This window comes from Engraulis encrasicolus, chromosome 1, assembly GCF_034702125.1.
Source record: "Engraulis encrasicolus isolate BLACKSEA-1 chromosome 1, IST_EnEncr_1.0, whole genome shotgun sequence".
NCBI classification, from domain to species: Eukaryota; Metazoa; Chordata; class Actinopteri; order Clupeiformes; family Engraulidae; genus Engraulis; species Engraulis encrasicolus.
This window is the reverse complement of record NC_085857.1, coordinates 25822636-25848327: the sequence shown is the minus strand read 5'-3', so window position 1 is coordinate 25848327 and position 25692 is coordinate 25822636. Positions and strand designations below refer to the sequence as shown.

Below are 25692 nucleotides of genomic sequence, written 5' to 3'. Positions count from 1 at the left end.
CAACACTCATAGAAGAACACATCCTGGCTACTCTCTGCCACTCTGCTCACTTCAGGGTTACCAGGCAGGAACTTGTGCTGACATTACATTACATTACATTACATTACACTTGGCTGATGCTTTTATCCAAAGTAACTTACAGACATTGCAGGGTATTGGTTACAGTCCCTGGAGAAATGACACTTCAGCCAGGAGGGAGGATGGAACAAATGTGATGGTACAAATTTGGAGGATGGTACAAATTTGATGCAAATCGTTCCATGTCTGGCACACGTGTGGTCCTGTTGAGAAGGATGATGGCCAAATCATTCTGGTTAATTAAAAACCTTGTATTTTGCCATTTTGTCAAGTCCAGAAAATAACACAAGTTCCCTTTTTAAAGACCAATTTTCAGAGCAAAACCCTGTCGTATATTTGGGCCAATACAGTATATTGTGCCACAGCATGGTTGAATTTCCTAATTTTACTTATTTTCATATACGCACACCTACAGTACGAAGTAGTCCCTGTTTTCACACCATGTGACGATGTTTGTCAATGTGCCAAGGAATGTTCTAATAGCTTTTATCTTAAGTTTAAAATTACAAGCATCAAACGTTGGATTGTGATATGAGGATTTGTTGTCTGTGTGTTACATCATGTGTAGTATCTAAGTATCTTTACTGTACTTTAAGTTTGAGCTTGTCAAAATGTTATTGCTCATTTCTACACGTATGTGAAAATAACAACCCTTGTTTCCATGTTATAACATTTCTTTCTCATAACACTTTTTTTTCTTCCCTAAGTACAATGGAACTTTCACCTATTCTATCGTGTGTACAAACACTGGTGTAAGTATATAATTTCTTTATTGGAAAATGTGCCAATTAAATGATAATATTTGTTGTTCTGACAATTTGTTGTGGTAATATTTCATCATGCTATATGTCTTTTGTTTGTATTCTGATGTCTTGTTAGGTTAGAAATAATCGTACAATGGAACTGAAGGACATAACTGACAATGCACCAGTTTTTGAGAAGAGTGTGTATGATGTGCAGCTGTCAAAGGTACACGTAAGAGCAGCTTATAAATAAATAGATGCTATTTGTCGCATAGTCAGTGATGGACAACTTGCATTCAAAAGCTAACCATCCAGTAGGCCTACCACATATTCCAAATGACTGTTTCACCAGTCCAAATTGGTCATGTCAACACTAAACAGGTCATTTGGAATGTGGGACTGTGGGCCTATTGTAGTAGAATGCAGGTTGCCATCGCTTATTGTAGCTTATGTTTAAAATAAGTAAATATGGTCCTACAGATATCCACATATGCCCTTTGTGTAACGTTGGCAGTCAATGCTGGACTAGCCATCTGACATACCGGGCATTTCCCGGTGGGCCCTGCACCCTCGTGGGCCCCTATTTCCAGAAAAGTTAAAAAAAATAAAAAAAATTATCTGAAAATAGGGCCCCACGAGGGTGCGGGGCCCACCAGTGCAAGTATGTTCAACTGCAGTGTGCAGGGCCAGGGGGGCAGGTCTGGATGACACCTCCCTCCCCCCTGAGCACATTGAGTCCCTCCCCTTTGTCCCTTGTCATCCAGCGCTAAGCTTCTACATGGGAAGAAAAAGAGCTCTGAAAGTCAGAGCTCTTTTTCTTCCCGTGTAGAAGTTTAGCGCTGGATGACAAGGGGGAGGGACTCGATGTGCTCAGGGGGGAGGGACGTGTCATCCAGACCTGCCCCCCCTGCACACTGCAGTTGGATGCTACTCCACCAGTGAGTCAGTTCTGCACCGCCAATTATGAGGGACCCCTTTAAGCCAAAAGTGCCCAGGCCCTGTTCCTCCCCCAGAACAGCCCTGTTGGCAGTCCAATTCTGCACTTGAACTTTCAGATTTTTCTAATTACGAGGACGTTGAATATACACAAGCCTTTTTAGTAGTGCTGTCAAAATTATCAAGTTATTATCGCGTTAACTCAACCCCTTTTTAACGGCGATAATGTCTACATCGGCCTACATCAATAGAAGTATTACAATGATTTTAAATGAGACATAATTATGTGATTAAAAAGCGATTAATCGCGAGTTAACTATGGCATTTATTGATTGACAGCACTACTTTTTAGTCTTTTTTGTAGAGATGATGAATATTTTCCCTAGACTTGCCTTTATTTTTCTGTCTTTAATTTTTTTTAAATCTCGGTTTGTGCCTTACAGTTTTCAGCGGTGGGTAGTGTGGTGGTCCAAGTCAAAGCCATTCATGCTGATATCTGTCCACAATTCAACACTGTATACTACAGCATAAAGGTATTGTATGTCTGAGGGCTCACATGTCTTATGCAGCATTCACTGCAGTTCTTCATGCCTTAGTGATGTCTTATGTATAGCCATTTTTTAAATACACCTGCTTGCACATACACGCACACACACACACACACACACACACACACACACACACACACACACACACACACACACACACACACACACACACACACACACACACACACACACACACACACACACACACACACACACACTACAGTGTTCTCATATGCTGTATGATATAATGTTGGTAACCTGACTCTGGTCATCTGGCTGAGTTTTGCCAAACCCCACACAAGGGCGTTTCGGTTTCATGCAACCATCACCTACACAGCACACTTTTCACACGAGTACTGTGAAAGGTTTCCTTTCTGACCAAATCCGGATTGGTTGGGATTTACATAGGCGGCATCAAAGATAGTGACATATCGGGACAAAGTGGTGCTACAGCACCTCCCCATTCGCCTTACCGAACAAAAAATGCCCTTTTTGAAAAATGTTCTTTTTGTTGCAATTTACCGTAGTCCATGTTGGCATGATAATCTACGAATGCTTCACGATCAAAACCATGTGACAATAATGCCCTGATGTTTTATATAGCCTCTGTAGTCTAATAAAGGCGGGCATACACGGTGCGATATTTTCACTCTTGGGTATTAAGCTCCAGCTCACACTGCACGAGAGAATTTCACGATTAAAAAGTTCACATCCTCACACTATACGAACCGACAGTCGGATGTGAGCTGAATGCTGTGCGACACGAAAGGCATGTTTCCTGGCTCGGCAGAGGAGGGAACATGCGCACCTGAGGTGGAGATGAGAGAATGGCACGGCTCTGTTAATTTGTGCATGTGTATTGTCAAATCGGGTCGTAGCACTGCTTTAACTGTTCGATTTACTCACGAGGCACGACCAGGATTTCAAACAATTTTGATTTTCTCACGATTGACCTGCGATTGAGCAAGAAATCGGCCCGACTCCCAAAAAGTCATGCGAGTGACAAATCGTGGGGAAATCGGTCAAAAAGTTGCACAGTGTAAGCCTGGCTTTAGGCAGCCGAAAGATCTACATGCCCCCCGCTCCCCGTGGAGCACCGTATGAAATGTCTGTGCATACCACTGGGTGGTGTTATGGGTCTTCTGCTGCCTTTCTCTCTCAGCTGTGTCAATGTGAGTGACTGAAGAAGACAGAGGCGGACATACAGTAACTTTAGGCAAATTCAGGCAATTGCCTAAGGCCCTGACCAAATCTGTCCCCAATCAGGGCCCCCCAAATTTCACACCATCTGCGGTAAACACTCAAAAAAGGATTACGAACACGTGTTGCTTGTAAGTCGAATACTCAGACGGTATCGGGAAGATAAAGGCTAAACATACCAGCAAGCGAGAGTCAGTTTATGGTACAGGTGCTTTAGCACAGTATTCTATACAACCCTTTCTTGTGTTACACAATTTTAAGATGCTCTCTTTCCTCTTCATCCTCACAGCCCCCATCAGATACATTTGAAGTCACATCAGATGGACAAGTGAAGCTTAAGACAGAGCTGAACCATGCTGTGACTAAATTTTACACCTTCAATGTGACTGCCAAGGTAAGTACACCTGCATTCATTTTGAAGTCATTTTTTTTGTTTGTTTGTTTTTTGTTGCATAATTCTTTTTAATAATGAATGCTAACAATAATTATATTTTCATTTATATTTTGTTCATTTTTTTGGACTCCTTAATACACAGCCCCTGTTGTGAATAAGCTATTTTTTATCAGAATAGCAATGATCAAGTTGTAATGTATTACTAAAGGCCTTGTTCGCTGTCATAGTGGTGAATGGATTATTACAACATTCTAGTAGTGGAATGGTGTGTATTTAGGGGCGTATTTAAGTTGTTTATTATATAATTTGTACTTTAACTCAACTACATCATCCTTATCGCTACTCTCATTTACTTCACATGATATTTGTGTCTACCCATTCGGATAAATATTCATTCACATGCTAACCTATTTTTATTCCACAGGACATCGGGAATAAGTCGGACACCACAGTGGTTAATGTCACTGTAATTGACGGGCCTAGGTTTGAACATAAGATGTACTGTGCCTCAGTTAGCGACAACAAGGTAAATAGAGAGTTTGTTTTACAGTTTTATGAAGCTACAAGGCAAATATCCTTGAACGCAACAAGTTAGTTCATGTTAATATCACAAATGGTGTATGGTCCATTGGACACCGTTTTAGAAAGCCAACTGAACATTCCAACCCATTTAGTGATAGATCTCTGTTACTCTTAACAGCTGTTGTTAATAATGTAAAACTTAAACTTACCCCTGTTATGTGCCATATCAGCTTATCAAAATGGCAACCATGAATAACTTCTATACTTCCTCATTGTCAACGTACCACAACTGCCCCCTCCCTTATTAATCTAGCACTGCTTAATGACCTTTGCTCCATACTTCACTTTACTTGTCAAATGGATATACAACTTTGTAATTCCTTACATGTTTTTATTTTATTTATCTATTTGTTTGTTTGTTTGCTTGTTACATTTTTAGATTCCAAAAACTAAAATAGTGAGGATTACTGTATAACACATTTTTCAAGTTGTCGACTGTATATAGTACATACAGTATACACCACTATGAGTCAACTCTGTGAAGGTGATTTGTGTTGTGTTCTACACATTGTTGTTTTCCAGGTTGGTCCCATAGAAAACCTTGACCCAGCACCAATCAAGGTTGATGTTGGAAACAAGTACTCAGTCTTTTACCACATCAGTGCTGGTAAATATTCAATACATGGGCAAACCCTCTCTCTGTCTCTCCCTCTCTCTCACCTCTTTCTTTTTCTCTCTGTCTCTCTGTCCCTTTTACACAAAGTCACTCATTTACTCAAACACACACACACACACACACACACACACACACACACACACACACACACACACACACACACACACACACACACACACACACACACACACACACACACACACTTACGCATCAATATATGGAAAATATTATGTCTGATTTCATTCACGTTATGTTTTCCAAAGCAAATACATTGTAGGCCTATGTTAGACGTTATTGTTGGGTGTAAATACATTTATTTCTTTCATCATAGTGCATCCAATTGAGTACTTGAGTCATTTCATCATGAACAACAGATCAGGCATCATCACTATCCAAAGGAAGCTCAGCCAAGAGAGAACGAGCACAGTGAACTTGGACATACAGGTGAGTGTACAAAGCATTAACTGTATGCTGTATACAGTCGTGTGTGTGTGTGTGTGTGTGTGTGTGTGTGTGTGTGTGTGTGTGTGTGTGTGTGTGTGTGTGTGTGTGTGTGTGTGTGAGGAGAGAGAGAGAGAGAGAGAGAGAGAGAGAGAGAGAGAGAGAGAGAGAGAGAGAGAGAGAGAGAGAGAGAGAGAGAGAACTAGGAACTAAAAGGAAAATACATGGGTTTAACACATTATAGGTATGTCTAATGGGACTGAATTACCAGTACAGTAACAGGTCAAAATAACATTGTATAAGAAAATGTTTTAAAACCTTGGGATATTCACAGTGTTTTTATATCTCTAGGCTTCCCTGGAAAATGGCAGTGGGGAGAAAGCCAATGCCACGGTAATGTACCTTACGTAAGCATTGTATATTAGCTTGGTCTTACCGTACTCTTGTACTCATTTCATTCTAGGAAATATAAAATCGTTTGGAGCTTATGGATGGCAAGGCCAAGCAAACTGTTAACACCATAGAAGAGTCAGAGTGTAACACTGGAATGGGAGCGCAATACTGAAGTGACAGGAGCATAGTTAATTGTCATGTCATTAATTAACAAAAAAATACACAGCTGCCCAATGAACCACCAGGCATAGTTGAGGTGCTATCGAGAACAAGGCGTCTGACACAGTTCCTACTCCTAGTAGTGGTGTCAACAATAATCGATTCGGCAATGCATTGTAGGGCAGGACAATTCAAAAATGAATTTGACAAGTGCCATTATTGATGCTGCATATCAGTACTAGGCTTTGTGCTTAATTGCTCGTCAGACATTTTAGTATTCTTGGTCTTAAGAAGGTTAAGAACTAGAGTTCTCAACGGGCCTGAAAATGTCAACCCGACCCTACCCTGCCCGTGGCTTTTAAAGCCCGAGCCCGATGTTACCCGAAACATCACTGGAATTATTTAACCGAACCCGGCCCGAGGCCCGAAGTCGGGGGTCTAGTTTCCCCACGTTATCCTATGGAGAATGACGGGTTGTGGTGGGTCTTTAAGGGCACTTATGTGCAGTAAATGAGTGAAAAGATATTTTCCACAATAGAAACATAATATAAAATGGGGAAACTTACGTTCTTGCTATTTTAGCAGAATCATCCACAGCGCGATTTCAATAACCGCCTCATGCTTCACGGCAACAACAATCTATCCACCTTTTGTTTTGACTTCTAAATGTAGGCTTACTACATTTCCATCCCGAGTGTCTGATTAAATGTAGGCTACGTGAAGTTGCCCCTCCCTCCTTGTTTGTTCATATGCGCGGATGAGATGGAAAGCCTGGCTGTGCCAAACATTGTTTAAAAGTTTCATCGAATTTTGGTCGGCACACAAGGTTTTGGACATAGCCTACTAATTTCTAGTGGCACCTGGGCTACGGTTGATGCATGGATAAGCCATGTACTTGTAGCAAAAAAGACAGATAGCCTAGGTGAGAGGATGAGATCTTCCTCGGCTGGCGAGCGCTCCCATGTGTGTGCGCGCCTTTCCTTCCCGACAGTTGCTTACAAGTCGAAAACAGCACGAAAACAGCAAAGACAATGTGATATTTCATTCAAACAGGGCCTACACGCTCCAAATAAAACATTGGCTGGGGGGATTTTCAACCAGACCGAAGCGCGAGCAGACTGTCAGTGTGAAAAGTCAAGTCTACCGGAAAAATAGCCGTCTTCGCTGCCGCTCGCTTACCATCGGTGCACGAGCCATTTAAATAGTGAAGTGGCATATCGCAACAGCACATGCGGATTAGCCAAATTATATGCAACAAAGTCGCCAACAAAGCGTGGATTTAACGTTTAATACGCATATGCCAACGTTGTGTGAATACGGGGAAAGGATAGCCTAATTGGAAAGCCACTGTCCTTTCCATAGAAGACCGCTTCGGCTTTGTTTCACCTCATAAGCATAATTTCCATGTACTGCATTTGCTGAGACTGCTAAGCATAAAGTTAGCGATCAAACTAAAAATATTGGTTGTTGTCATTACAGTATTATAGGCTACTATGGCTGTTGTTTAAAATAGCCATTGGATTGCCAACCGTCCCTTGTATTAAGAAACAAAAGTATGGTTCCATGAGCTGACATGGGACTCAATATCGTTAAAATTGCATCTAAGATTTTTTCCCCCGTTTTTATTCGTTTGCGTAATTGTAGCCAGTGTAGTTTTTCTGTGCGTTCAGGGACCTCTGTCCAACTCATCATCGCTGTGATGTCATGTTTGTTTTGCATTCCTGTACCTTGTGATTTACAAATTAAGCACTGCGCGCAACGTTGCATGCAGCAGCCTGCCAGACCTTCGTTACGCAGGCCTACATATATTTAGATAGATAGGCCTAGCTTTACTGACCCATCAAGGGGAAATTCGCCATGATTCACGGTAAACAGCAGAACTGATTTTTTTTTTCACTGGGCGGAAAAGATTGAGCCCGCGGACCGAACCGACCCGAGCCATATGCTTATATTTTCGACCCGAACCCGGCCGAACCCAAGGGGCCCGTCGGGTTTGTCGGGCTGACCCGACCTGTTGAGAACTCTGTTAAGAACGAAACGTCTGACGGGCAATTAAGTACAAAGCACTGCCCTGTTTCTTTTTTTTTTATAATTTCAGAATACTTTCGGAATAAGCATCCAGTACTCTTTACTTTTGTTGAGTTGAGTGCATTATACACCTTATTAGATAAATATAATGAAATGTGTTTTTTAACCCATGATCAGGTAATACTCAATGTGGAGAACGGACCAGAAGTGGACAACAACCCGCCCAAGTTCAGTCTCCAGGTGTACACGAAGGAAATCTACAGTGTGCTTCCAGTAGGCTCCCCGGTCCTGGAAGTCAAGGTTATACATGGGCTCAGCCTCTCACTTTTCAATTAATCATTGAGTCAACAAAGCCATTGACCTACTACTAGCTCTGTAAGATATATGTCTGCTATGTGGGAACACTGGTATGAGTGCCTTCACTAGCTTCCCTTTTTATTGTATGTGTATTGTTGATGTGTGTATTGTAATGTGTCCAATGTGGGCCCTGAGCCTGTAATAAAGTGTATATATACTGAACCACAGAGCAAACAAAAACATATTTAGGCCTACATGAGTTTATTTCTGTGTGCCAAAATGTATGGTAGGCCTACTTGGATGAACATGACGGGAGGACAGGACATTACTGTAAGAAAGTTCATTGTATTACATGTTGATTTTTACACAGATTCCCTTAACAAAGTTCTTTTCATTGACAGAAATGTGTTGATTTACACAGATCCCCTTATCAAACATCTGCCTAATACGGTATATGTCCATCTCTTCCCTGTCACCCCAGGCCACAGACCCAGATGTGGGGGAGACTGAGAAGCTGCAGTACTCCCTGGTGGAGCCCAGCACTGCGTTTGATATAGAGCCCTCTAGTGGCCAGGTGTATGTAGTGTCTGATATTCATCCTGGAAATGTGACCCTGACAGTGAAGGCAACAGACCCGCAAGGACAGTCTGACACAGCAAAAGTGGAGGTGAGAAGAAACTGTTGGAACTGTAATTTATTCTTTATGAGAGCAAACATGTTGCCCTGGCACAAATGTGCCCTTTCACATTCAAGAATTCCGGTTCAAGGCTAAGCAGAAGATTACTGGACTGTGCGAGGACTTTATCTGTACCAGGACAATGGAATGCCCAAACACAACAGAGTTGCATCTCCACATATCAGGCCAAGGCCTGTGTGTTCGTTGCCTGATTATCATAGACTTGCAATCGAGATTCGATCTGCAGCGCCGCCGAAGGTGTTGCGTCACTAGGAGGGCGCAGCCTGGCTAGTGTGTTCGTGTGTTAGTGTGTGTGTGTGTGTGTGTGAATGAATTAATCTCTATCCGGGTACGCCCCCTTTTCCCTTTAGCGGATAGAGATAATTGTTATCAGGGACAATCCTACAATAAATATGGCTTGGAGATATTTCAGTGTTAGAACGAGTGGGGAAAATGGTAACTGACGGTTCTCCCCATCCGCTCTCCAAGCCGGCTTGAAACTTAATTAAGGATTCTCTGTGTCTTTCATTTCAGGTGTTTCATATTTACAAATGTTAAGGGTTTGAACCTAACATTTACTTGGTCCTTCAGAGCCGGATCCCAAGATACCCGACGATTCCAGCACGCGAGGAGGGAACCAGGAAAGTCTGTGGCCACAGCACTAAGACCCGTTTCCGGGACTGGTCTCTCCCTCGCAGGCTGGGATCCGACGGTTGACGGGAATCTTGAAAAGACCAGAGAATCGTGAGTAGGCCTACATTTTTATTTTTATTTAAAAAGGATTGAATGAAAAGACGGTAAAATAAGAGAAGACAAAACCCTGACAATTCTAGACCCTATCAGGTAAAAAGGGAGGCCAGACTCCTCTGTGTTGTTGAACAAGTTAAAATCTGAAGACTACGTAAAGTAAAGTACGTAGTACGAGTACGAGAAACTAGTACGAGAAACTTTTAAATTCTGTGTTCTCTGGGTTGAGAGAAAGTGTGCGTGAAAGGATTCGTATTACCACTCGGTAATACGTTTCATACCAATACAACAAGGTCCAAATAGCGAGTCTTTGTGGAAGCCTGTATGCAAGAAGATTCCACCTGTGAGGTTGAAGTGAATCTTACCACAAACGATCGTTGATCGCTATCTTGTTGAAAAGTGTATCCAACAATAGAGGCACTGTAGGTGTTGTGACGTTGGACTAAATTCATAGAGACAAAAAGGGGGGCAGGCAGTAACAGCAAAAGAAGTGAAAAGTTCCTTGCTGAAATGCAATGCAAGGACTGGAAAATCGTGCATAGAGAAAATCCTAGTGCAGTAGACTGGTTTGATGATAATGAGGAAACGGACGGGGATGTGGAAGAGGTAGACGTCGTTCTAAACTTAGAGGGATTGTTTTACCAAGAAAAAATTAGACCTGAAATTACCCTTCTGGTCCAAGGGACCCCCGTACGTTTCCTCTGTGACTCTGGTGCTAGCCGCACTGCAATGCAGGAAATAGCAAAAATAGCAAAACTAGTGTGAAAAAGCAAATGACAGCCATTTGGATTACTCACTGAGCAGTTAATGTCTCAGATAGCCTACCATATAATAATAATAATAATAATAATAATAATAATAATAATAATAATAATAATTGTATTTGTATAACACTGTGTCATACAAGGCAAGTAATATGGATATCTGTTTGTCTGTCTGTGTGGGCCCTATTTGTTGTATGAATTGTCCTAGTGGGACACCCCACTGTGTGTGTGAGAAAGATTGTATATGTGTCTGTGGAGTGTACGTGTGTATCTGTGGAGTGAGTGCCTAAATATGTCTGAGAGTGGAAGAATTTTTTTTGAGTGTTTAGTGGAGGTACTCTATTGTATTCAGAGTTAGCTGGAGCTTGGGAGTGCACATGTTGAAACAACATTTTTAAATAAGAATAAGCCTTTTATTTTATTCTACAATTCAACTTTGAGGTGTAGGATTTTGTCATGATTTTGTTTTTCCACACATTCTTACCCATTTATTTTTGATTAGGAGAAAACGGGGGTTGTGGAGTTATGTTGTTTCTTTACTATTTTCAATTGAAAGTTAACATGTTAATGTTTAAGCCTTTAAGACACGGCATTATAAATTAGCTGTTACCAGAATGGCAATGACCAAGTCATAATGTATTACTAAAGGCCCCGTGCACTGTCATGGTAGTGTAGTGTAGTTGCAAAAGAGTTTGCTTTCATGATTTACTGTACAAAAAAGTCTTTGTTTCTTCTAAAGAATAGATGAAGCTTTCTCCTTGTTCTTATTTTTTTTTTAAAGAACAGTGGGTTTGAGATCTTGAAATAACGCAGGCGTTATTTGATGGCCCAAAGGTGTTGTGAGTAAACCCAATTTGGACCTGGTCTGAGAGTTAGGTCACATGTGCTGAACGTTTCTAGAAATTTAGGTTGTCATTTTGTTTTTATTGACGTTTAACTATGACTTATTTCTTTGTTTTATTTCATCGAATTTCTTGCCTTATTATGTTCTATTTTGATGAGTTGTTGATCAATGGATCATGGGTTTGGTTTAAAAAAAAAAAAAACCCTAAAAGTTGGGTAGTAGTACTCAAATACATTTCCAATGCAATTATGATCTGGAACTTTATTTTAATGACAATGTTGACTCTGATAAACCAGAAAAAACTAGACTCTGAATACACAGAGGCGCTTGACAAAATCACCCCAGCAAAGATAACAGTGTCCTATGTGTAGATGTTTTCATTAGCTCGGATAGATATTAAAAGGCTCAGAGGCTCTCTCTAAGTAGCCCAAGGTCTTCTGCAGGCACCCCTTATCAGACACAGCAGGCCCAAACTATCAACATGCAAATTTCTGTGGCAGAGACAGAAAGACACTTAATATTGAAACCTCCAACAGTGTATGCTAAACCACCTGTTTGTCACTGAAAAGACAATAAGAAATAAAAAAATAAAAAAACTGAACACCGACCTAGATAAACAATACCAAAGCTTAAAGTTATGTTAAATATCTATCATTGTCATTAGTTTAATACTGTAAGTGTGAACATTGCTTCACATGGTGTGTGATGAGACATGTCAATGTTCTCTATTTGCTTTTAAAAGTTTGAATTTGATGACGTTGGGATCCTTATATTTTCATTTGTTTGATTTATAAACAAAGAGACAGTTGTCTAACTCTGTCTTTTCATTTCAGTCGTCAACTTGCAATCAAAGTGAAAACTGATTGCCAATAAGGTTTTAGTTCCGTTACAAAATGTTTTATGTAGCCGATACATGAAGTCAATAATTTTTTGCTCTGATTTGATTTCAAATTGATCTGGCTTGAGTGTACATGAAAGAAAGTTGTTTTCCCTATAATACTTTTTTTTTGTGTTCTTTGAGGAACAGGCCCAGTGTTATGGAAACGAGCTGAAACACAGCTGATGTGAATGGAAGGAACCTAGACAATACCAATGATCGCTAGGTTAAGTGAATTTTGTTTTTAAATTTGATAAGTTTCACAAGATTTTCCCAGAGTTTGTTTTGTTTCAATTGGGTAATAATTTTAGTTATAACACTTGATAAAATAACAACTGTTATTTTTTTTCTTTCTTTCAAACCATGAAAAGTTTGACCTAAAGTTAGACAAGGTCTTACCTTTATACCTTAGATAAAGGGTCTGTCCGGTTGTTTGTTTCATTTTTCTTTTAAAGTTGCGTATTTTACAATGGCAGTTGTGTTTTCTTTCTTTTTATCTCTTACATTTTGATTGGTTGATCTAGTGATCTGTATGTCTGGGTGATGACAGTGAAACTTTGGAATGGTGTGAGAAAGTAGGATTCTCAAATATTTTTGGATTCTCAAATATTACTCATACTCAATTTTTTTATTTTTACAAAATACATTTTTGAATGTACTGACATTATTGGCAGGAGTTGGGCTAGGCCCCTATATCACCATGACCTCATGACAAAAGGACAGTGAGGACTGAATGCCAATATATATATATTTCAGTTCTGTTACAAAGTGATTTATGCAGGCCTAACTATCATGTAAAGACAGCCAATACTATGGGTATAGTCATTTTGTACGGCATGCTTAATGTTTCTTCTACATTCTATATTGGATGAACTATGTGGTCAACACCACATTTTGTCAGTTTGCGTTTATCGCCTATTCTGTAAGGAACTCTAATGTAAACGTGAGCCACAATAGTCAGATACTGACCAGAGTAATTTTCTTTTTCATAATTTTGCTCTTGATAAATTGTTGTTCCCCGGGAATGTAGAGCTATCTATTTTATTTTGATTATAGATTATGAGAGAATGGTTGGGCGGCTTTGGGTTTTGTTTTGTCTAAACTAACAAAACATTTTTTGTTTCTTCTCTATGATAATGCTCTCTAATCTGTTACAACTGCGCACCTCCTCCACACTAATGTCTGTGTGTGGATGAGTTGACTTCTGAGAGCTTATTATTATTTTTTTAAACAAATGTTTGAAAAAGCCTGCCTTGATGTAGGCTATGCGAGTGATTCTCTGATTCGGCTACACTTTTAAGTCCGTGGATTTGATTTGCCAATTCCACTAACTATTAAGATTAAGCTTGGCAATTTGTTTGTTTGGCACTATGTAAACATCTAGGTCATTTAGTTGGGAAAAATACTGATAATTGACTTTTTGCTTTTGCCAAAAGCGTAGGGGAATCGTAGAATCACTCATGCACCCATGAACTGGAGGGTGTTGGAAGATGTTTACTTCTCATCATTTACTGTGCTCAAAGTCTGTTTCGGAAATTACTTAAGTCTTATTGAGTCATGTGGATGGCACATGTCTCAAACAGGAGAGATATTTTAGGATTAATCAGTTGCATCAAACAAATATGTGTATAGGGCACATGTTAAATAAAACTTGTTCTGAAACTTCACCCCTTAACCTAACCTAAAACAAACATAAGAGAGCTACAATGTGGAATCAAATTGCATCAGGGTTTGAATCATTTGTATGTTGGTGGTGTACTATAAAAAAAAAAATGTGGACAGAATGAACAACATCCACTATAAATGTGCAGGCGCTGGGCAACAAAACTGAATTCGGGTTCAGGGCCATCCATGAACAACTGAAGGCAACCTGCCTAATGGCATTCCAATCTCGTATTGCGGTTGATATGCTTTTGGGCCGATAGGAGTGTGTGCTCTATTTTTGGTTATCAATGTTGTTCCTTCATACCGAACAATACGGCAGCTGACGAAAGTGGTCACCAGGGCGATAGAGGGACTGGGATCCCTCAACCAAAAAGAAAATGAAAGACCACTCCAGGGTCGACACTTCAGTGTGGGATGGTTTTCTTGACATGTTGGCAAATACAGACAGTTGGCAGCGTCCATAATCATGTCTATTGCAATATTTGCGGCGATCCTCACGTTATGTGGATGTTGTTGTATTCTTTGTATTAGAGTGTTGTGCACCAGATTTAGTACCACTGCCATTGCACAAATGGAAGAAAAAATGTCAAACCTATATGCTCTTCTAACTAGACAGGATAGTGATGTCGATGACACTATGATGATGTTGTTGGTGGAGACCATGAGCCTCCACACCAATCTGACGATTCCATCCAGGTCCCTGATCTGTTCCCTGACCCAGGGGATTATGCTCGGGGCCTCTAAGTGTACCTATTTAAAGAAAAAATCATTTGAAGTCATCACTGGATGATGTTAATGTTTGCCTCTATATAGAATAAACAGGGGGAAATGTTGGAACTGTAATTTATTCTTTATGAGAGCAAACATGTTGCCCTGGCACAAATGTGCCCTTTCACATTCAAGAATTCCGGTTCAAGGCTAAGCAGAAGATTACTGGACTGTGCGAGGACTTTATCTGTACCAGGACAATGGAATGCCCAAACACAACAGAGTTGCATCTCCACATATCAGGCCAAGGCCTGTGTGTTCGTTGCCTGATTATCATAGACTTGCAATCGAGATTCGATCTGCAGCGCCGCCGAAGGTGTTGCGTCACTAGGAGGGCGCAGCCTGGCTAGTGTGTTCGTGTGTTAGTGTGTGTGTGTGTGTGTGTGAATGAATTAATCTCTATCCGGGTACGCCCCCTTTTCCCTTTAGCGGATAGAGATAATTGTTATCAGGGACAATCCTACAATAAATATGGCTTGGAGATATTTCAGTGTTAGAACGAGTGGGGAAAATGGTAACTGACGGTTCTCCCCATCCGCTCTCCAAGCCGGCTTGAAACTTAATTAAGGATTCTCTGTGTCTTTCATTTCAGGTGTTTCATATTTACAAATGTTAAGGGTTTGAACCTAACAGAAAGACAAAATGGAAAACTGCAAAGACAAAATGTCATGTCTGTCCATATGATTGGAGAAATATCTCGTTAGCCTACAGGTATATTCCGTTTACAATCCTTCCTTCTCTTCTGAGTAGTGCAACAACCATGTTTATAGTCCATAATTTGGTTATATGGATCTATGACAAAACAAGCTAAATTCCACTTCTGAGTCTGGTTGAGCACTGTCAGTTGACAAAATGTTTATCTAAAAAGGTGCTGTAATACCTATGCATGCATAGCGTTTCGTTCATTACGCTCTAATCAGTGCTGCAAGATGGGTTACAAATTGGTGTTGGCCTATTAGTTTGAGCAGTTCCGCAGAGGTAACAACAATTAGCCTGACGTGTAGCAATTGAATTTTGCTCCGTCAAACAGTGTGGCAAAAGCCAAGAGGAATCCGTCTCCTGGAGGGTGGGAGATGGTCTGATTACTCTGCAATTTAAATTCATTCGAGTTCCGAATTCAAATGAAAACATATTTTGCTTTATTAGCATGACAGTTATGATATACCGTCGCAAATAACAAAACAACAAATAACAAAATGAAAGTGTGAATATAGTTACCTTAACCAATCAGCAACGGACTTTGCAGGTGAGTTCTGCGTCACCACTCTCAACTGCTTGCTGATTGGCTAAACACTGAGAGAAAGGCTTTTGCCAGACGATGTCTCTCTCTCTAGGTCGTCCTCAGACGAGCCTTCCATCGATGTGCGGAGCCAAAATCTTTGGGTGGAGTACATAGGATGGCGTCGCCAGGCTAGCAGTAGTCCCCTTTAAAGTTTAAGGCAAGAGGGAATCCCCAAAACCTCAAATCTGGGTGACATTGTTTCAGAATTTGTTCCATTGCCTTAAGGCATGATTATATATTTGGATGATAGTTGTTTTTTTCACTTTTCCCACAAAAAGGTGATAATGACAGACTCCAGCAATGTTGTGCAAATATCAATCAACAAGCCCTCTGACATCGTGCTGGACAAAGTTCAGGAGATGGAAAAGTGAGTACTGTTGTAGTAACTTAAAACCTGTATTCATTTTTCATTTGTCTTTTCACACATTCCTTCACAATCTCTCTTTTTATCCCCTTCTCTGTCCCTTCCTCCCTCTCTCTCTCTCTCTATCTCTCTCTCTCTCTCTCTCTCTCTCTCCACCAGAGCACTTGTGCAGGCCCTGGGACTGAACGTGACGATAGTCAGTGTGACTGACAGTGGCGGCAACACCGTGGTCAGTTTCATCGCCATGGACACTGGTGGAAATGTTGTCCCGTTTGAGGACGTCAAGAAGTAAGATTGGTCGAGAATAACTTGTAGTATGCACAACATCCTACAGTATACCATACTGGGCACATCAATATACAGTATGTATCAATGATCACACATACTACTGTAAGATTGTGCAACACGGTTTTGTGGTTAAATTTTTATTCTTATAGGATTCTTATGTAGATTCTTATATGTACATGTATAGGTAGGAATATAGATGTATATGAATGTGTCTATATATATATTTTCCAGTTGTGTTAAGTATTTTAATCTCAGCTTGTGTGAGGCCTGGGGGCCTGTCAGCTGAGGTGGGACTGGGCTAATTTGCATCTGTAAAGGGCCATTTGGCTGGGTAGGCTACTTAACCAAGGGGAGAGGAGACCCTAGTGGGCTTTTTCTACCAGGGGTGACAGGAACACAATGTTGTCCTTTGAAGAAGACGCCTCCTGTTCCATTAGGAGCAGTAATACAATTAATCTGCAGAAAACTCATCGGATCAAAAGTGCCTGTCTGACATTAATAAAAAACCCCAGTTTTCTGTGTGTGTGTGTGTCTGTCTGTCTGTCTGTCTGTCTGTCTGTCTGTCTGTCTGTCTGTCTGTCTGTCTGTCTGTCTCTCTGTCTCTCTGTCTCTCTGTCTCTCTGTCTGTGTCTCTGTCTGTCTGTGTGTTCTTCCCAAACAGTGAACTGATAGAGAACAAGCAGGAAGTTAATGAAGCGCTTCAGGCAGTCTTTGGAGCTGACACAGACTTTGACATTGTGGACGAGGGGAAGAAAACTGTCATCGGTGCAATCATGGGGGGAGTAGTTGGGGCCGTTGTAGCTGTTGCTGCCATTGGCGCAGTAGTTTACGGGTAAGTGTGACATTTATATTCACTAAGTTGGACATCCAGGAATTTTTGCATGAATGTCAACATTCTGCCATATTGACGGGTTAAAATGCGTAGGACACGCCATTCAAAACGTACAAAATTTTGATACATGCCATACTTACCATTCTACCTTCTAGTTTGTTTATTGCTGTGTATTCCTATTTATTATTTCTTTATCCATCTTTTTTTACAGTTTTTCTCAATTGGTTTTGTACATTTCTCACAACAGAATAATGATTCTCAAAAGTCTTTGTTCAATTGTGATTTCCTGGTGTTACCTGTGCACATGGTCAAATCAGTTTCTCATTGTTTTCGGCATATAGTAAATGCTCTGTACAATTCTCAGTGATTTCGTACATTATCAATTGCTTTTGTCATATCACTCAAAAAGCTTTATCACTGAATGCATGAAAATATCTCAATCTTATCTGATCAATGTAATATAAATCCGAATTTACAACATTTCCCATCCAATCTAAACAACATTTCGCTTCAGAAAAGATCCTCAAGAGTGTACTATTCAATTGACAACATGAGAAATTGATTTCACTAGCTTGTTCATACACTATGACACAATAACTAACCATTCTGCTGGCGCTGATACGTTCATTGACTAACATGATCTCCAAAAATTCCGTGCTCCTGGACACGGATGTTAAGGACACAAAATCCGTGTCCTGGAGCACGGATTTTGCCAAAATTCCGTGCTCCTGGACACAGAATTATTTTCCGTGATGGACACACAGAAGTGCTTTCTCTATACTCCCACAGCTGCATGTTTCCAGTCTTGTGTTTTCTCAGGATTTTTCTAATTTCAAATATTTAAAAAAAAAAAACATTTCTTACTGACAGGTTAGAGTGAGGCCAGGGGCGGCGCCAAGGGGTTGCTTGCCGTTGCTATAGAAACCTCAACCAATTACTCAGAAACCCCAGAGCAACCCCTGATTTTTTTGTCAAACAATATTTTTGAACAATGCAACTTTCCATAAATTGGTATTGAATATGTTAAACTAAACCTATGACCGAATGACACCGCTACCCGTCACCATTCCGACCATTCCTGACGTATAAATAATATGCATAGCTTTTCATTCGAGACCGTCTCTGGTGTTACGACCTCGACTTCACAAAACGCAAGACTGCAACCTGTAGTTCTATCTGGTCCCTAATGCACGCCGTAGCCTCTGTAAACAGTTCTGTTTTCATTTTGTGTTGTGAATCACACAACGTGTCTTGATATATTCATGTGTTGTAAATACCTCCTTTTTAGTTGAGACAATATAATTAGCATAGTCTTATATATTTATACATGAGGCATTTTGTATGTGGGAAATGTCTGAAGAAATGGAAGAAATTAAAATAGCCTATCGTTCTGAATTACTAATACCATGTTAGCACATATTCCAAATTGCTTGCTAGCAATGTTGGTGTGTTTAACCGTATGGATTAAAGTGGAATATTGCAAGACGTCCTGTGATCAAGACATTGTTTTAAGGTAGACCGTTTGGTCATTAAGTTTGCCCGTCGCAGCACGACATGTTATTTTGTTTTGAAGTAGAACTAGATTCTAGGTTTGGCTCATGCCAAAGGATGGGTTTACCGTAGCCTGGTATGACCCGCCCTTAATAGAAGTATTATGAAATATAATAGTATCAACAATAATAGCAACTATTGTATTAATATTCCACATAGGTCTTCATTTTAGACCTAACGCGCAACTAATATGAATGCTTTGGAATGTACTGTGGCGACGGTAGGTCAGAGGTGTGCAATTCACCACTATTGACAGGACAGCTATTAGTTGGGGGACTGCTGATGACGGTCTGTTGATTGAGAGAACTATATGTTGTTTGTTCCACCTGGGGACCATTCTATCATTGCTGCTGAATTAAGCGGCGCTTAGGTGCAAAAGCCAAGTTTCAACTAACGGCAGCTTAAACTTCAGGCCGATGCCATTCCACCACTGAAGATCAGCTGTGCCTAGAGCTCTATGCTAGGTTCACTTCTTCCGTGCTCATCTAAGCTGGCGTTGCGCTCGTGCACGTTGTACAGGGGAAGTCCATATCAATGTCGAAAATGCGATCATATTGTAGACTCGGGTATGCCTTGTCAAAACAAGTCTTTAGTTATATCGCAGATGAGGTGCGAGCTTCTGTAGGTGAGCTGAGCAGTAACGCAACAGCACTCTGAATGAAAGTCCCGCATTCCTTTCCCACCTTGCGCAATGACAGAGCATAATGCAATCATCAAAGAAAGAGCCACCCCGTCCGAACTTCGAATGCAATCATTTCAATGTAAAAGATAGGACAGCGCACGTCGAACTGTCAAATGATACGACCACCGTGAATCACAGTGGTGCGATTAGTCTGTTGTTGTAACTGTAGTAGGCTACTGTAAACTTGCCTCGTATGGGACCGCAACCATCCCAATCCCCGTGCCGAAAATGTCTTCCCGGCAAATTATAGGTGTTTTGATCAAGGGTTTTTTTTTTTACCAGCAACCTCTTGAATTCATACAGCAACTGCTAAGCAACTGCAACGAATTATTTCTGGCACCGCCACTGGGTGAGGGATTGTTTTGGTTTTCTTTCATTCATTATATGAATTAGATAGCCTAGCAACCAACTGGAAAAGGTATGTCTCAAAAATATGTCTTTAATGACAGGTTAAGGTTAGGGAATGTTTTGGTCAGGGCACAACTTAAATTGCTATAGCATTATTTTGTTTAGGATTAGCATTTGGTATGTATTTTCTAATGATAGAGTTAACACAGTGCTGTGGTAATAGCCTATAGAAAGCACTTCCGTGTGCCCATCACGGAAAACAATTCCGTGTCCAGGAGCACGGAATTTTGGCAAAATCTGTGCTCCTGGACACGGATTTCGTGTCCTTAACATCCGTGTCCAGGAGCACAGAATTTTTGGAGATCAGGCTGCATTGACACAACAACTTGGTTTTGAAAGACAAACTAAGGGTTTTGAGCAAGAGACTCGGTTTTGCAGGTTATCCACAGTGTTTTGCCATTTGTTAAAGCTGTTTTGAGAATGAATATTATGTTTTGCAAATTGCAAGAGAGATTCGAGAAATGTACAAAACCAATTGAGAAATACTGTAATTAATATTTACAATTAATACAACTAACAATTAATATTTTTCTTTTCACAGGGCAAGACAATGTAGTATATCACAGATTTATTCAAGCCGCAGGAAAAGTCAAAGCTCATTGTATGACATTATAAATTTCGACAAAAAAAGGTGAGACAACGTAATTTTGCCTATTGATCAAATAATGAGACCAGATGACTGTGTTGTTTGTGCTTTTTGGATTGGGTATACTAACTGTTTGAGAGGCTAACAATAGCCATTCACTTCTGCTAACCTACCACCAAACACTTAAGAAATTACAAGGATTGTTTGGGTTATCAAAAAAAGTATCTCCTCATGTCGGCAAGACTGACTAACTATAGGAAATAGGGTCTGATGTCAAAAATCCCTGAGGGTTACTTTAAGGCTGAATCCCATTTCACCCCTTAGCCCTACGCCTTTCCCCTTCCCCTCCGTTTTGCGCCTTCACAGGCTAGAGCCATCCCAATTCTCATTCAGAATTAAGGGGAAGGGCTTTTTACCCCTTCAAATGGAGATTGCACTAAAGGCAAGTCCGCTTTACAGTAATGTATTTTCTCCGAGAATGAGGTCTAATTAATTTCATTATTACAGTTTTTCTCGATTGGTTTGGCTAATTTTTTGAAACCGAGATGACATTTCTATAAATTTTGGGTCATTTGGCTAAACATTCTTACACTTCTGCACAACAGTTCAAATAACTAGCAAAATGTCATATACCTCCCAAAACAGCTCATTCTTGCATCAGCACTAAACCTTCTCCCACATATATAGTCAGTACCATAAAAATGACATATATCCTTCTCAATTGGTTTGGCTCATTTGCATTCATTTAGTCATTCTGTCAAAATAAACTGGATGGTTCAGCAAAACGCCATGGATCCTCATCACTTGCTCATATCACTCCAAAAACAGTTTACCTGTGTGTCGAAACTAAATTCCTTCCACAGAATGCCGTTTGAAAAAAAGAAATTATCCAAATAACAGAGGAAACTGTAGTATACACGGTTGTAAAATTATTTTCTACAAACTAGTAAAGTTACAATACCATCTGGCCTGTTGAACACTGTCATGAATTTACTGTTTACAGTAAAGACATTCTTAAAATATTATGTCCTTGACTGTTTTGACAATTGTGTAGACTACTTTGCATATGATGACTCACACAATGAAATCAGGCTGACATGTTTTGGAGAGGGCAACCATTAGACTCAGAATTGTCTAATTTGTTGAGATTAGACAGGTCAATTTATTTGGAAAATGTGCTAAATGTATGCTCAATGTGTCAACTGTAGGGTACTTGTATATAGCCATCAGCCGAGATAAACTAAACATTTGAGACATGTACAAAGCATTTGAAATTTGATGAAAGCAATGTAAAATGCCATTCTGTTGTGGGAAATTGTAAGTTGGTTTGGAGATTTGTCCGTGTTGTTTTGAGAATGTCATCTCAGTTTTGAGAAATTAGCCAAACCAAAGGAGAAAAACTGTAATTCATACCTCTTCTTCTTTGCAGGAGTAGTCAATCATCATCGAATGACATGGTCAATTTCAACAAATAGAATGCGGCTAGAAATCTTATCCTGCAAGTTTCTTGAGAGTGGATACTAGCAATCAATGCAACAAATCTAGGGACACCTAGATTTTTTCTGATACCTATTACAGCCTATTAATCTGTCTTTTAGCCTTTGCCATCATCTAAATGTGCTCTTTGATGTGAAAATATCGAAACAAAAATGATTTGGTTTACAATATCCATTGTTCAAAATGGTCTTAATTAAGCCGTCATTTAGAGAATACCACACTATGATTAGCCTACAGAAAATAACCTAACCATAACCTGTTGGTAATGAAATTAAAACATTTAAATCTTAACCGGTGATGACAAAATGATTAAGACATAAATGTCAGTGTTTGTTTAATAATTAGAAGGGGCGGGGGGCATGATTGAGCGACTAATGTCAACTGCACAACTCTGATGGGCAGAGAGTTCATTTTCCAACACCTCAGGCATCTTTTTGTGACTTACGCTGACTGATATAATCAAGGCTGAATGTATAGTGTCCTACCCTCATATGTAAACCTTAACTAGTCTGTTTCTCCCTTGATATTGGTGTCAGATTCACACAAATGCAGTTCTGGGGTGCTACCTTGCTACTAAACAGGCGCAGCAAGTATTATTGAAATCTGTGTCGGTCGGGTCCCTAAGTGTCTGATTTCACGTGAAATGACCCATTGGGTGAAACTCGGCAGGGTTTTTTGTACTTTTTTTTAACATCAATTAGCAGAAATTTCCGTTGCAGGAGCTCATATTAGTAAAACAAATGGAAACAATGGAACAGACTGTTCTGAACTGTAGTTCATGTACTGTAAATGTACTGTGTGTGTGCGTGTGTGTGTGTGTGTGTGTGTGAGAGAGAGAGAGAGAGAGAGAGAGAGAGAGAGAGAGAGAGAGAGAGAGAGAGAGTGTATATGTTTAATGTGTCTATTCATGGTATGTACAAATATTTTGAAGTGGCCTGTTTTGCATTACATGATTTACACTAGTGCATAAAAATGAGTGCAGTATAGCCTATGCTACTTCCCCAAGATGCTAGATTGAATGTTTGTTTAGTTGAATAGTTTCATACTATTACATTCATGTATGATTAGTCCTATGAGACCAGCTACAGTAGCCGCCAGCTTGGTAGCTAGCTTGGAGGTAGAAAAAAATGTTAATCACGGGTCCTTCTGTGTAGTGTCATTTCCTTTGACATGGTCTTCTGACACAAATGAACAAAATGGCTCATCAAATGTTCGTAAATTCCCCGAATTACTTACAAAAAATGTGAAAATTATATTCTGATTCTTCTTTTCTGTCACTGTTTACAGTTTTTCTCGATTGGTTTGGCTAATTTCTCGAAACTGAGATGACATTTTCAAAACAACAAGGGCAAATCCCCAAACCAACTCGCAATTTCCCAAAAGAGAATGGCATTTTTCATTGCTTTCATCAAATATCAAATGCTTTGTACATGTCTCAAATATTTAGTACATCTCTGCAGATGGCTATGTACAACTACACAGTAAATTTGGCAGTGTTAATTTAACACTTAGAGAGTAAGATCAACACTGTGGGTGTTATATTTGACTCTGTGAGTGTTGAATTAACACAAAAATATCTGCTGTGTACTCCACAGTTGACACGTTGAGCATACATTTAGCACATTTTCCAAATAAACTGATCTTGCTTATCTAAACGAATTAGACAATTCTCAGTGTAATGGTTGCCCTCTCCAAAACATGTCAGCATGATTTCATTGTGTAAGTCATCATATGCAAAGTAGTCTACACAATTGTCAAAACAGTCAAGGACATAATATTTTAAGAATTTCATTAAACAGTAAATCCATGACAGTGTTCAACAGGCCAGATGATATTGTAACTTTACTAGTTTGTAGAAAATAATTTTACAACCGTGTATACTACAGTTTCCTCTGTTATTTGGCTAATTTCGACATTCTGTTTTGAGCCATTGCTAGTTGCTTTGGGATGTGTCCATGTCATTTTGAGAATGTTATCTCTGTTTTGAGAAATGAGCCAGACCAATGAGAAACCTGTAATATATGGGCATTACTTTCTGTATTTGAATTTATAGTAAAGAAAGTCACTGATAAATGTCCTTGGTAAATTGTCTGTGTTGTCAAACTTCAAGGGTTTCACTCACTTTTCATTTTTATACATAGCCGAAACTATGTAGTCCCATAGTGTCAAAACATCTAACCATTTTGACTTGCAGTGCTTACACAATAGTAAAGGGACAATGTATTTTGGGGTTACTGATGATATATGTGCGGAAGGAATTTAGTTTTGACACATGGGTAAACTGTTTTTGGAGTGATATGAGCATGTGATGAGGATCCATGAGGTTATGCTGAACCATCCAGTTTATTTTGACAGAAGGACTAAATGAATGCAAATGAGCCAAAGCAATTGAGAGGGATCTATGCCATTTTTATGGTACCGACTATTTACGTGGGAGAAGGATTAGTGCTGATGCAAGAATGAACTGTTTTGGGAGGTATATGACATTTTGCTAGTTATCTGAACTGTTTTGCAGAAGTGTAAGAATGTTTGGCCAAATGACCCAATGGTTATAGGAATGTCATCTCAGTTTCAACAAATTAGCCAAACCAATCGAGAAAACTGTATCAAGACAAATGCAGAATTATGCCAAAGTAGTTTATAATATGTTGTGTCGAGAATTTTACCTGTTTTGAACAGGTTGAAATTTGTAGTTCATGTTTTTACCGTTAATTTTTTTACCTTTATACCCTTATTATTCTATCAAAATGTATTAAGTTGAGATAAATTGTGCTTGGTAGCGCCAAGTCTTTCACCCAAATATAAAGGGACAAAACTGGAATAAAAATAAAATGTATTCAAAAGAACAATGAGGTTGTTTTGTTTGTTTTTGTTGTTTAGTTTATTTCTGCTCTCAGTTAAATCAGGACTGAATAAGCCTACTTTTTAAGTCTAAAAATGTCCCATTGATTCAATAAGTTATATCAAGGTGGACGGTCTGAATATGTTTCACCACCATGGGTATTTGTTTTGTTATTAGAGTAGTACAGTAGAGCAGAGTAGAGTATCATTTATTAATCCCGAGGGAAATGAAGGTGTCAAGTAGCGTACATACATAAATACAGAAGAAGACACAAAGACATCACACACAACATTGCACATATATCCACCATACATATATTCACAGGTCAGATCTCTCTATCCCCCTCCCACACACACACACACACACACACACACACACACACACACACACACACACACACACACACACACACACACACACACACACACACACACACACACACACACACACAGAATAAGCCTATAATATATGATACTATTATATTATATACAGTGAGTCCAATAAGTATTTGATCCCTTGCTGATTTTGTTGATTTGCCTACTAACAAAGACATGATCAGTCAATAAATGTTATGATAATATGTATTCTAATATGGAGAGACAGA

At 39.7% G+C, this 25692-nt stretch overlaps 1 protein-coding gene and 1 long non-coding RNA gene across 2 annotated transcripts; both read left to right on the top strand.

The window, feature by feature from the left end:
* The first annotated feature begins 5001 nt into the window (after positions 1 to 5001).
* LOC134456798 (uncharacterized) lies at positions 5002 to 5931 on the top strand. The gene is made up of 3 exons (XR_010036380.1): positions 5002 to 5088; positions 5429 to 5541; positions 5890 to 5931. It is a non-coding gene; the product is annotated as an uncharacterized LOC134456798 (long non-coding RNA).
* A 2340-nt stretch (positions 5932 to 8271) lies between these two features.
* LOC134456799 (cadherin-23-like) lies at positions 8272 to 23845 on the top strand. Its single transcript, XM_063208358.1, has 7 exons — positions 8272 to 8418; positions 8897 to 9082; positions 16317 to 16405; positions 16562 to 16690; positions 17352 to 17522; positions 20705 to 20794; positions 23842 to 23845. The coding sequence occupies exons 1-7, from the start codon at positions 8272 to 8274 to the stop codon at positions 23843 to 23845; spliced, it is 816 nt and encodes a 271-aa protein (XP_063064428.1).
* The last annotated feature ends 1847 nt before the right edge of the window (positions 23846 to 25692 follow it).

Excerpts from the sequence above, each read along its gene's own strand:
- LOC134456799 (XM_063208358.1), top strand. The coding sequence starts at position 8,272 with ATGTGTTTTTTAACCCATGATCAGGTAATACTCAATGTGGAGAACGGA. Across the intron at positions 8,419-8,896 it reads CCCCGGTCCTGGAAGTCAAG|GCCACAGACCCAGATGTGGG; the intron begins GTTATACATGGG and ends CTGTCACCCCAG. Across the intron at positions 17,523-20,704 it reads ATTGGCGCAGTAGTTTACGG|GGCAAGACAATGTAGTATAT; the intron begins GTAAGTGTGACA and ends TTCTTTTCACAG.